Source organism: Microtus ochrogaster, chromosome 2 (assembly GCF_000317375.1).
Source record: "Microtus ochrogaster isolate Prairie Vole_2 chromosome 2, MicOch1.0, whole genome shotgun sequence".
Classification (NCBI taxonomy): domain Eukaryota; kingdom Metazoa; phylum Chordata; class Mammalia; order Rodentia; family Cricetidae; genus Microtus; species Microtus ochrogaster.
Window position 1 is genome coordinate 54,652,799 of NC_022010.1, and position 12,372 is coordinate 54,665,170.

General features: G+C 40.4%; 1 protein-coding gene across 1 annotated transcript in view; it reads left to right on the forward strand.

Moving 5' to 3' along the window:
• Positions 1 to 12,372, forward strand: part of Ccdc191 (coiled-coil domain containing 191) — a 69,981-nt gene that overhangs the window by 14,573 nt on the left and 43,036 nt on the right. The window contains exons 4-7 of the mRNA XM_005345003.2: positions 364 to 501; positions 1,735 to 1,913; positions 3,295 to 3,518; positions 8,055 to 8,205. Of these exons, the coding sequence (XP_005345060.1) occupies positions 364 to 501; positions 1,735 to 1,913; positions 3,295 to 3,518; positions 8,055 to 8,205 (692 nt within the window). The remainder of the gene's footprint in view (positions 1 to 363; positions 502 to 1,734; positions 1,914 to 3,294; positions 3,519 to 8,054; positions 8,206 to 12,372) is intronic.

A 12,372-nucleotide genomic window follows, 5' to 3' on the forward strand; every position in this document is an offset into this window, starting at 1 on the left:
CTTCATGTTGGTAACATTTTCCCTGATCAGATTGTTAGCTTCATGTTGGTGACATTTCCTCTGATCAGACTGTTAGCTTCATGTTGGTAACATTTCCAGTAATCGGACTGTTAGCTTCATGTTGGTGACATTTCCCCTGATCAGACTGTTAGCTTTATGTTGGTAACATTTCCCCTGATCAGACTGTTAGCCTCATGTTGGTGACATTTCTTTTTCCTGTTTTGTTCCTTATTCTATTCATTATGCCTTGTCACATAATGGATGTTGAGGTGATAATGAGGGAATGGATGAATAAATGGAAACAGCAATAGAGGAACCTGTAAGTCACTGAAATACTAAAAGATGTTTTTGTTCTGTTGATAGCTCAGGAGCTCGTCAATGACTGGTTAGACAATAAACTTAAACAAGAGTTAGCAAGTGATGGAGAAGGGGAGAATACTGTGCCAAGCAGCGCTCCTGTGCCCGATGCCCATGGCCATCTGAAGTATGACAAGTTTGATGGTAAGAACTTATCTGGTTCTTCTAAGCTTTAACATCTAATGAATGTTCCTAAAAAATGTTATTTATTGTTTTAAATAATAAATAATACATTTGGCTCATGTATGTTTTGTTTATCTTTGTGAGTTTAATTTTTCTTGATTGGGTATAAATCTTCTTTGCTATATTCCTATTAAGTTCCTATTGCTTTTTAAAATTAAAATATTCTATTATTTATAATTTTGCCTATGAATTTATATAGCAATTAAAAGTGTCTCTTGCCCATATATCATTAGATAACTATTTACTTTGTCAGAGAAGACACTTAAATATTCACATATCATTTTATAATTATAAAAATGCTACTTATGTTTTGATTCATTTTCACATATAAAAGAGGCTATTTCTCTTCTCGGGATTTTTCCTTTCTTTTCTTCTTTTGTACAAATTGTCAGACAAATGAAATAACAGACTCATAAGGGGGTCCTCTATTGTACATTAAGGTTTAGGGTTTTTTTTGATTTTCTTTTTGTTTTCCTATGAGGATGGATTTGTGGAGGACAGCTGAAACAAGCTCGTGGCATTGCTCTTGTTAGGACTCTATAAAAATCCCAGCTAGGGAATCACAGTCATGAGCTGGGAAAGCTAGAAGAATACTTTAATTTCACCTCGTCTAACAGTCAGTGTCTGTAGTCAGTAGGCAAACACACACTAACCCTACAGTGATTGCTACTTCACTAATGTTCAAATGGCTTAAAGTTAAGAATGGCCAATCCTGGCCTGGGTAAGGTGTGGGGGAACTGGGACACTGTCACAGGACTGGTGGAATGTAGAATTGCATTCCACTTTGGATGGCAGTTTGATAATTTCTTTAAAAGTTTAGTCTGTACACATCATAACCTGTACCCACAGTATGGCTATTCTATCTCAGCTAGTCGAAGAAAATGGGTAAAAACCAGGCCGAAAGGCTACCACACGCTAGGGTAAGAGCTATACTTCTGAGCTGTAGCCTGGGGTCAGTTGAGGGTTGATTTTAAGCAGGAGAGTTTTGAGGTTGTTTAGGTTTTAGATCTGACTATGAAGAGGTTCTTAGTGACTTGGCTGAAGGCATTTCCTGATGAAGGTGCGTGCTGAGGGCCACACTCATCAACTGGCATTGCTACTTCGTACTTGTCAATACAACTTGGTATTTTTCAGAATTTTTATGTAAATAGGAATATCATTTTTTAATTCCCTTTTGCTGTTCTTTACTCCTAGACTTATGTGGCTATTTGGAGGAAGAAGAGGAGAGCGCCACTGCTCAGAAATTTATAGAGCATCTGCTCCATAAAGAGGTGCTGGATTCTGAGATGGTGGAAGAGCTCGGAAGGGAGGAAAACCAAGGCAAGAGGCGGCAGAAGGACCCTCGTCTTACCATGGAGATGAGACATAAGCAGGTGGGAGGGAAAACAAAATTAAAATGGATAACAGGAAGCAGTCTTTGTGTAACACATTTAATAAGCTTAAATAAAGACTTGGGCTTTATTATGAAAAGGGTGCCATCTGTGGTTTGGTAAGGAAGAATAAAAATAAAATATAAGAACTTCAGAAGAAAAATAATTCTCATAAACTGAGAGTAGGAAACAATTTATTTAAGAAATAACCAAAATTAGAGTAATTGATTTTGACCAGTTGAGTGCTGAACTAAACTTTATTAGTGTGAACGTGGCACTCCGATTATAAATATGTAGATTACATTTGCTCCAATTTGGTCTTTGAATGGTGACATTAATATATTATCATGAATATTCTGCTGGATATTATAAGGATAATTCTTTTCTAGACAACTAAAATTCACTCATTTTGTGATTATAATTTGAAAAGGAGGACAGATCTGAATTAAATCTAGTTCAGCTGTTTTGAATTGGAAAGGCATATGGGAACTTTCCTTCCTCCCAAAGGACTAGTAGGTAATAGAGGAAAAGGCAGTCTCCATGCCCTGCAAAGGAGTTTTGGGAACTCAGAATGACCCTGGCTTTGCCATATGACAAGGACCGAGACTGAATTGGCACTATTACCTATAGATGTGTGGGCTCTCTTTTTACATACCTAGATTTCTGATTACACATTTTGAAAATTCACTGTTTTAAACCATTAAAGTATGGGAATGTTGGAAAAATAGGGAGAAGTAGGATCCTGGTTTGACAGAAGGGAGGAGAGAAGGTTCAGTAAGACATATGCCTATTGCCTGTAAGTCTCAGAAAACTAGAGGGTGAAAAGGGGTAAAGTTAAGAGGGGAGCCAGGAGCTGAAGGATTAGTGTTGAAAAGGATGAATGTGCTTGTTTAGAATTATCCACAAAGGGCTTGCTTTTGGCTTCCAGGTGTGACATACTGAAATAAAGACAAATGAGTGGAGCCCTGCAGTGTTCTTTAGGGCAGTGGATTACTGTTCTGTCCCGCAGAGTGTGGCTACCATAATGGATCATTGTTCTTTCCTAAGAGATTGCTAAAGTGCAGAGTCTAGGGGGAAGTAATCTTATATATACACAGGACAAACTTGAAAATGGGACATCATTTCTAAATAAGAATCCAAAGCTGGAGCTCTGACCCCTCCATTGTGCTCAGCTTTTCCATCACACAGGTCACCCCAGATGCTGAGAGTCCTCTTCATCTGACTATTTGTATTGGTTTTCACCCAGGAAGCAAATAATCTACCTTATTTTTCAATAAACAGTGGGGTTCTGGGTGAGAATGTTGCAAACTGATTGTTTTCTGAACTTCAAAATGTGTGTGTCCTATTTCCCTGTCTTAGAATTTCTACTTGTGGTTTTTCTAAGGTAAAAGAAAATCGCTTATGGCGTGAGAAGCAGCTGGAGTTGCGGAGAAGGGAGAATGCCGTGAAGAAAGCAGCCTTCCTGGAGGCTCAGTGTCTAGTGCAGGAAGAGAAGAGAAGGAAGGCTCTGCTGGCCAAGAAAGAGAAGGAAGAGGTCCAGAGAGAGATGGTAAAGCTGCGCAGGGAGATACTGGAGAGAAGACGCACGGTGGAGGACGCGTGGAAAGCGTAAGCCAGTGTGATGAGCATTGCGGAGGATGTCTATTTAAGCAACCATATCAGAAGTACTCTCAAGTGTTACAAATGTTCTAACATTGCAAACACTGCACACAGAAGAGGAGAACACCTCCTGCTCCACCATCGTAACAAATCCCTTTCATTTTTCCATGTTTCCTCCTGGTTATGATCTCCTTACATATTTAATTAGTCATCAAGTACATTTAATTTGTTATTTTGCTGTACCAAACAGGCCTGGAGTCCTGAATGTATGTACTATCCCCCTGTACATATGCTGGCCCTGTCCTATACTGCTAAGCACTTTGGCTATCTAAAATGTTTTGCCAACAGAGCTTGAGAGATGGCTCAGTAGTTAAGAGCACTTACTGTTTTTCTGGAAGACCTGAGTTCTCCTAGAAATCACAACCACCTGTTGACATTAGCACCAGGGAATCTGATGCCCTCTTCTGGCCTCCACAAGCCCTGCACTTATTCATAAATCTACACACAGACTCACACACAAACACATTATTAAAAACAAAATAAATCATTTAAAAATTTACCAATATAGTAATGCAATGAACATCTTTATTCCTAGAGCATTGTCATTCCTTTGAATTACATATAGAATATTTAATACATAATATATAAAAATATGTGTGTATATATATGTATATATATATATTATTTTTTTCAAAGCATGGATTCTCTATGTAGCCTTGGCTGTCCTGGAACTTGCTGTATAGACCAGGCTGGCCTCGAACTCATGCTGATTCACCTGCCTCTGCCTCCCAAGGGCTGGGGTTAAAGGTCTGCGCCACAACTGCCTGGACTGAATTATATTTTTTAGGATAAATTCTTATGACTGTAATTAGTGGGTTAAATGGTATAGATCTCTTGAAACATTGACAAATTATTTGGAAAGTTAGTTGTACTTGTTTATGGTGTCACCAGCTGTGGGCCAGTTTAACACACTCTTCTCTATACTGGGAAGTTTTTTGTTTCTTTTTTTCATACTTAATAGGCAACCCTGCAACTGGTTTGTTCTTCTCTGGTTGCATAAGATTTTAAAGGTGAAACATATTTCCTTATTCCTTTTGTGTCGTTAGTAATCGCCCCCTGTGCTGCTGTGACTTGCACTAGGGTCTTATTTTCTAATGATCATATAACAAGTCCTTGGCTTACTGATAAAGAAGAAGACTATCTGACATAATAGGAAAATGACAATAGCCCTCACAGGAGGTAGTATGTTATCCATCCTCATGCAGAAAATGGGCTTCACAGGTGAAGTAACTGACATATTTATTCTGAGAAATAGCATTGATGCCCGAACTGCAGAACCCTTCCAGCAGCGTGACTCAAGGGTCTGACTCCTCAGACTGAGCCAGAAAGGCCTATTAGGTAATCCGTCCCGCTCCCCGCCCCATCAGCCCGCACAGCACCCCTGCCCCCCCCACCCCCCGTGTTCTTGATTGCTCTCATTCTGCCCAGTTTCAAACAGCTCAGCAGTGGACGTGTGCTCCACCCCTTCAAGTGCCGGGCTCAGGCCTCCTCCAAATGCTGCTCTCTGCAGAAAGCAATCATGGGTGTTTTAGTGAGCTCTCACTGAGGTCAACCCTGCTCTTCAGATTGCTGCTGAGCCTTGGAAAACAAGCCCCATTTGATGGTAGTGGGATCCTCTGTCCCGTTCACAGTGGGCACTCAGCACTGTTCACTGGGCAGTCAGTTCCTGTCAGAGCTAAGTCCTGCCCATGGTTGTAGTGACACAGACAGCGTACTAGGTGGATGGACTGACATGAACTTTCCAGATATCAATTTGGCAATAAATAACAAGAGTCATCAAGTGGTATTTCCCTTTGACCTGGGACTTTCTGCTCTAGGGAAACTGCCTTAAGAACTGACCAGAAATGTGAAGATTTTTATACCGTAATAACTAAAACAGCATTATTTATAGTTATAAACAAATGCTTCAGAATTATTAGATAATGATTGTACAGTGAGGCTGGATTGACATGTTCTTGTTTATTTCTGGGTGGAGATATGAATGGCTCTTCTACCTCTCCATTTGCACAATTAAGCAGATACTGTTTTCATGATAGATATATCCTGATGTTATTTTAAAACTCGGACCCCTGTTCTGGAACTATTGTGTGTTTATTTATTGACTTGTGGTATTTGCAGTCCCACCAAAGGCCTTGCCTTTGCAATCTGCTACTCCATCCCAAGTCCTAGAACTGCATTTCTCTAATGCCCTCCATGACGTGACTAGACCCATCCAATATAACATTATTACAGCACCAGTATTTTGGGAAGATTCAGTAAGATTTTTATTGTTGATAGGTGTTTCCCTTTTTCTTATTTGTAAGTTATTGTGAATCTTCTTTACTGCATAAAGTATCTCCTTTAATGATTTATTAATTACAAAAGGAACAAACAATAGCTTTGGCGATAAAGAGATGGCTTAGCAGTAAAGTGCACTTGTTGGTCTTCCAGAAGACTGGAGTTCAGTTCCCAGTACCCACATTAGAGTGCTTCATAACGAGAGGGGCTGGTGCCTTCATGAGGCCTTTGAGGGCATCTGCACACATGTGGCCTATGCTCACACAGATGCATAAATAAAAATACTTGTGAAAGTGACAAAACAATAGACTTATACTGGATAATCAGTAAAACAGGCTGGTATCAGCAATAAGATATAATATTATGTGATACATGAAAATGAACGATACAGTGTCTGGATTCTGGATTCTTCTCAACTTGAATTTCTACATTTGCAAAGTTCCTGAAAGTCTAGGTGATTACCTGACTAGGTGATTCCAAGCTGATATGGGTTTCCACACCATGTGCTCCACATCATTAATGGTGCATGCTTTATGTGTATAATCTGTAACTGACTCCAATAAAAAGATAACATTGGGAGCTGGGGGTAGCTCAGTTGGTAGAATGCTTACCTAACATGCACAAAGCCCCGGTTTGATCCCCAGTTCTGCATAAAAGTAATGGCACAGCCGGGCGATGGTGGCACACACCTTTAATCCCAGCACTCGGGAGGCAGAGGCAGGCGGATCTCTGTGAGTTCGAGAGCAGCTACAGAGCTAGTTTCAGGACAGGCTCCAAAGCCACAGAGAAACCCTGTCTCAAAAAACCAAAAAAAAACCAAAAAAAAAAAAAAAACCAGTAAAGGCACACGCCTGTCACTCCCCATTTGGAGGCAGGAGGATCAGGAGTTCAAGGACAGCCAGGGCTGTGTGAGACGGTCTCAAAAAAAAAAAAAAAACCCAAAAAAACAAAAACCAGGCAGGTCTCCAAGCACACTTGAGCTGGTAACTGAAGGACAATGGCCTGTGGGAGGAAAGAGGATGGAGGCCGGAAGATTCTCTAGATTCTCTTCTCTCCTTAGTAATTTAGATTCTATTAAATCTGAAAAAGCCCGTCATAGGAATCTCATTCCTTTTTTTACTTAAGGATTCATTTAGCACTCTAATAAGAACAGATGGGAATGGGGAGAAGGATCTGGGGGAAAAGTACATTTCACAAGCCTGCCAACTTGAGTTCAATCCCCAGAACCAATTAAAGACCCAGTGCTGTTAGAAGTTGTTCTGGATCCCATAGAAAGAGACCACCACTCCAACTGAAGTATCTGGGCAAGACTTTAATTTTGGTCAAGAAAAAGGGTTTGTCTGTTTGGCAGAGTGGACACACTGATCAGGAAGCACATTTGGGTTTTAGTCTAACTCAGGTGGTGGCTAATTTCCTCCACTGACCAGGGTCCAGCCTCACAATTGTATTCAGTCAGCTAGTCTAAAGAGAGGAGAGGGAGAGGAGCTGCTGCTCACAGCAAATTCCTACCAGTGGGTCTTTTTGTAAACAAAGGTTTACTGGATAGGAAGGATAAAACATTTGTGAAAAAAAAAATCTTACCAAGTGGGGGGTGTGTAAAAAGATTTTAATTCCTTGTCCTAAATAAAAAGTTTGATAGTATTTGATAGAAAGGACTCATACTTGATATTTCTAATCCCAGCACCCCTACAGCGAGATGAGTAGCAAAGACAGGACAGATACCCTGAATAGGAAGTGCAGTGGCAGAAACAAGAGAAGAGAGACTCTGCCTCAAAACACAGTGGAAGAGAACCAGGTCCCCCAAAGTTGTTTTCTGATCCCCCACCTCCCTCTGTCTCTGTCTGTCTGTCTGTCTGTCTCTCTCTCTCTCACACACACACAGAGACAGACACACACTCACTAAGTTTTTTAGAAGGAAAAAGAAAACTTCTATCTACATTACAGAGTACTTTATAGGTACCTACAAACTGATCATTGTATAGATCAGTAGTAATGTCAATAAAAATGCCTCATTAAAGCATCTACTGGGCTGTTTGTCAAAGCACTTAATAAGTTTATTTTGTTTATATTATATATTACAAAATAACAGACTAAATTTTTTTTTATTTACCTTACTCTGGAATATTCAGTATGCATTCATTCCAGTACAGTAGACTATAATTACTCATTACTAACTGTAATAACTATTTTAAAAATTATTACTAATAGAGAAAAAAAGAGACAAGAAGATTCTCAGCGGGATCCAGAAGAAAAATTGGTGGAAAGTGCTCATGTTTATCTGGATGAAGAAGAAGTTGCAAAAGAAAGAAAAAGAAAGATGAGAGAGATCCTTATCCAGACTTTCAAAGAAAATCTCCAGGTGAGAATTACAGCGCCTCTCCTTCGGTGGCCTGGAGCATGAACAACAGGATGCTCCCTCAGAGATGGAGTGAAGTCTGCTGGGTATGGTGAGTCATACCTGTCATCCCATCTCTTGTGAGACTGAGGCAGAAGGATTGCTATAAGTTCTAGGCCAGCTTGGGCTACATAGTGAATTCAAGTATAGTTGGAGCTCCATGGTGAGACCATATCTCAAAAAAGCTAGCTAGCTAGCTAGCTAGATAGATAGATACATAGATAGATACATAGACAGACAGACAGACAGACAGACAGACAGACAGACAGACAGACAGACAGACAAAGTCCTTGAGATTTATCTTAAATACCTAGACCAGCCCCACCATTTGTTCCCTTTTGCTTGCTGACCTGGCCCACTGGTCAGTGCATCAGGTCCCTATTGTGAGATATTCTGCTAAGCTGTAGAAGTGTTGGGTGACTGAGAGCTGTGCTTAGGATCCCTTCTGGATAACATCTTTGAAATGGCTTTTTTCCCCTTTCTTGATTTTGAGACTGGGTTTCTCTGTGTAACAGCCTGGCTGTCCTGGAACTCACTTTGTAGACCAGGCTGGCCTTGAGCTCCCAGAGACCCAAGGGCTGGGATTAAAAGCATACTGGAATAACTTTTAACTACTGCCCTTTGGCTCTTTGTGAGCAGTGGGTTTCTGCTTTGACAGTCTTAAGGACACTTATGTCTGCATTATGCAAATGTCACAAGAACAACTCTGTCACGTGCCCTTTAGTATCTGAAATCCAAACATGATGATAACTTGTGTCCCTTCTCTCACTAATGACAGATCTACTTTTTATTTTTCTTTGTTTTACTTTCTTTAGAAGTATTTTTACTGAAACAAAAACTAATGATTTTTCAAAGCTTTTAAATTTTTATTTTTATTTCCAAAGAGCTAGTATAGTAAGTAGATGCTTGAATAATCTATTCAAGGAAGGTTACTTAGCTCAACTTAATGAGACCTATGTCCTTTGCACCTATAACTAACTTTATATTGACAAATACGTATGTTCTATATCGGTTACTTTAGAATCATGTGACCAAAATACCTGACAGGAAAAATGATGGGAAGAAGAAAAGCTTCGCTTTGGGCGATGGTTTCAGAGGGCTCAGTCCATGATCCTGGGCATTAAAGTAGAGCATCATGGCAGCAGGAGCATTGGGTGGAGGACAGCTATTTACATCACAGAAGACAGGAAACAGCCAGCCTCAAAACGGCTAGAGCTGTGCCCTCAATATCTTGCCCTACTGACTTATTTCTCCGTCTAGGGCCCTACTTCCAAAATTTCCAGAACCTCCCAAAATAGCGCCACCAGCTGTGGACCAGACATTCAGAACACGAGCCTCTGGGGGCATCAGACTCAAACCGTAACAGCTTCTCAGGTTATTTAAGCAGCTTTTTCAATGAAGGGCAATTGATCAAAGTATGAATTAGGGATTATAGCATTTCATATAAAATGAATTACTTGGCAGATTTGTAAATGAGATGGTTGGATGAGAAAAGATAAATATGTATATTTTCTAGCCTCACAACACCTACACTAGGGCTCCAGGCATTGCTAAAATTCATGAAAGTTAATAGAATGAATACATAAATGAGTGGATTTAACAGGAGAAAAGAGAGTAGGAAGATGCTGAGGGAGCTTGACAAATGTAGGAACAAACAGACTTAATAAGGTCCTTAAAATCAATAAAAGAATTTGTGATATGGATAACTAAGATAAAAGGAAAAAGGTAGTCAACATGAGTTATTAAAAGATGAACATATTTTATGTTGACATCCTTGATTGATGGGAAGGAAGTTATCATTATTCCAACATTTAAAATTTAATCAAGTTTTAATTTACGAAGTAGAAGGAAATGTTGAGAGTTAGGACTAGCATGTGAGAAAGACTAACAGGGACTCTTAGGTTCTGCGTCCTTCAAGAGATACGTGTGATTAGTGTATGCTTCTAGAACAACAGTAAAGATTGCTGAGAAAAAGTAGGAAATGGGCTAAGCACAGTGCCTCACACCTGACCCAGCACTTGGGAAGCAGGGGCATCCCTCGGTGTAAAGCCAGCCTCGTGTACATATTGAGTTTTGGACAGCCAGGGCTATACACACACACACACACACACACACACACACACACACACACACACACACACACGAAGAGAGGTCTGGAGAGATGGCCCAGTGATTAAGAGCACATAGACTACCCTACCAGAGGACTCAGCTTCAGTTCTCGGTACCCACATGGTGGCCCACAACTGTCTGTAACTCCTCTTTCCGGGGATCCCACACCGTCTTCTGGCCTCCACAGGCACAGGCATGTAAGTGTTGTATAGATGTATACTCATACCATAAAATAATAAGAGAAAATAGGAAAAGAACTGATATTCAGGGGCATCTTGAGATGGCACAAGGAAGGCATGCCATCATAAGATATGTGTTCTTTAAAAATTTAATTTAAAATTTACAGTGGATTCTATTCTACAGTTTTTACAAAAAATCCTGGCAGGTGGTGGTGGTGCACACCTTTAATCCCAGAACTTGAGAGGCAGAGGTGGGTGGATCACTTAGGAGGCAGAGGCAGGTAGAGCTCTGTGAGTCAGGCCAACCTGGTCTACAGAATGAGCCAGGGCTATTACACAGAGAAACCCTGTCTCAAAAAAAAAATCCTATGTGTTGTATATATAATAAATATTTTAGATGGAACTAGAGAGTTAACAATGAAACTAATGGCCCACCTAAATCTGATTGCTATGTTTAAAAAGGATGTGTCAGTGTATTTAGAAGGTAAGAGTGACATGTTGAACAAATCTAGTGGTCAGTTAGAAAGTTGTTTCCCCTGAGAGAGACCCTGTTAGAACATCACCCGCATGGTGTATGCAATTACTGATTTTATATACAGTCTATTGACTTGTCGTTCAGACCTACTTTGCTATAATGTAGTTCGAGCATTGCTAATCCAAGAGCTGGGTGTTATGGGGCACACATATGTTCTCAGCACTGGGAAGGCAGGGTAGGAGAATCAGGAAGTCAAGGCCTTTTTTTTTTTTTTTTTTTTTTGAGACAGGGTTTCTCTGTGGCTTTGGAGGCTGTCCTGGAACTCACTCTGTAGACCAGGCTGGCCTCGAACTCACAGAGATCCTCCTGTCTCTGCCTCCCGAGTGCTGGGATTAAAGGCGTGCGCCACCACCGCCCGGCAAGGCTGTTTTTTGGCCAACCTGGACTGTGTAAACTGTCTCCTTAACAATTATAGGAGCAACTCTAACTACAATACAGTATTTGTGTATTTTTTTTTACTTTTAGCCATATAGTTTTCAGTCAAAATACCTTTTTCCCAATATTGTTTATGTTCTTCTCTTCCCCTCAGTGTGGCTGCATTATTTATGATGATACGGGTCTTGAACCTCTAACTTGGTATTTCTGCAGTGTGTTCTGAAACACAGTAAACACAGTCTACCATCCTGACTCCTCATCCTTTTACATAGACGTGGCTGGAAATAGGATAGCTTTTTGTTAAATTCCAGGACAGGTCTGGTATAAAGGAGCCCAAAGCTGCCTTCACCAGCCGCGAGATGAACAAGAGGAAATGTCCTTTGACTCGCATCAGGGCAAGATAACAGGCTGTGTATTCAGAATATTTCACAACACAGGCCTGATAGAAATATTCATATAGAATATTATCAGGGGGTGCAGAGATAACTTAGCTATTAAGAATACTGGCTGCTCTTCCAGAGGATCTGGGTTCAATTCCCAGCACCCACATGACAGCTCACAACTCTCTGTTAACTCCAGTTCCAGGGGATCTGACACCCTCACACCAATGCACATAAAATAAGTTATTTTTTTAAAAAAGAATATTATTGAGAAGACTTTAAGGAATCTCTTCTAGGATCGCTCCAGTCTAGGTCTCCATCATTGGTTATGCTTTGATTCTGGATTTCAGTTGTACCTCTAAATTCTTAACACTTCATCTTAAGCCATTTAGCTAGCTAGCTAGCTAGTTAGTTAGTTAGTTAGTTAGTTAGTTAGTTAGTTAGTTAGTTAGTTAGTCTTGGGGTTTTTTGCTGACTGGCAGCTCGCTATGTAACCCAAGCTGGGCTCAGACCCAAAGCAGCCCACTTGCCTTGGCTGTCCTGGGGCTGGTGG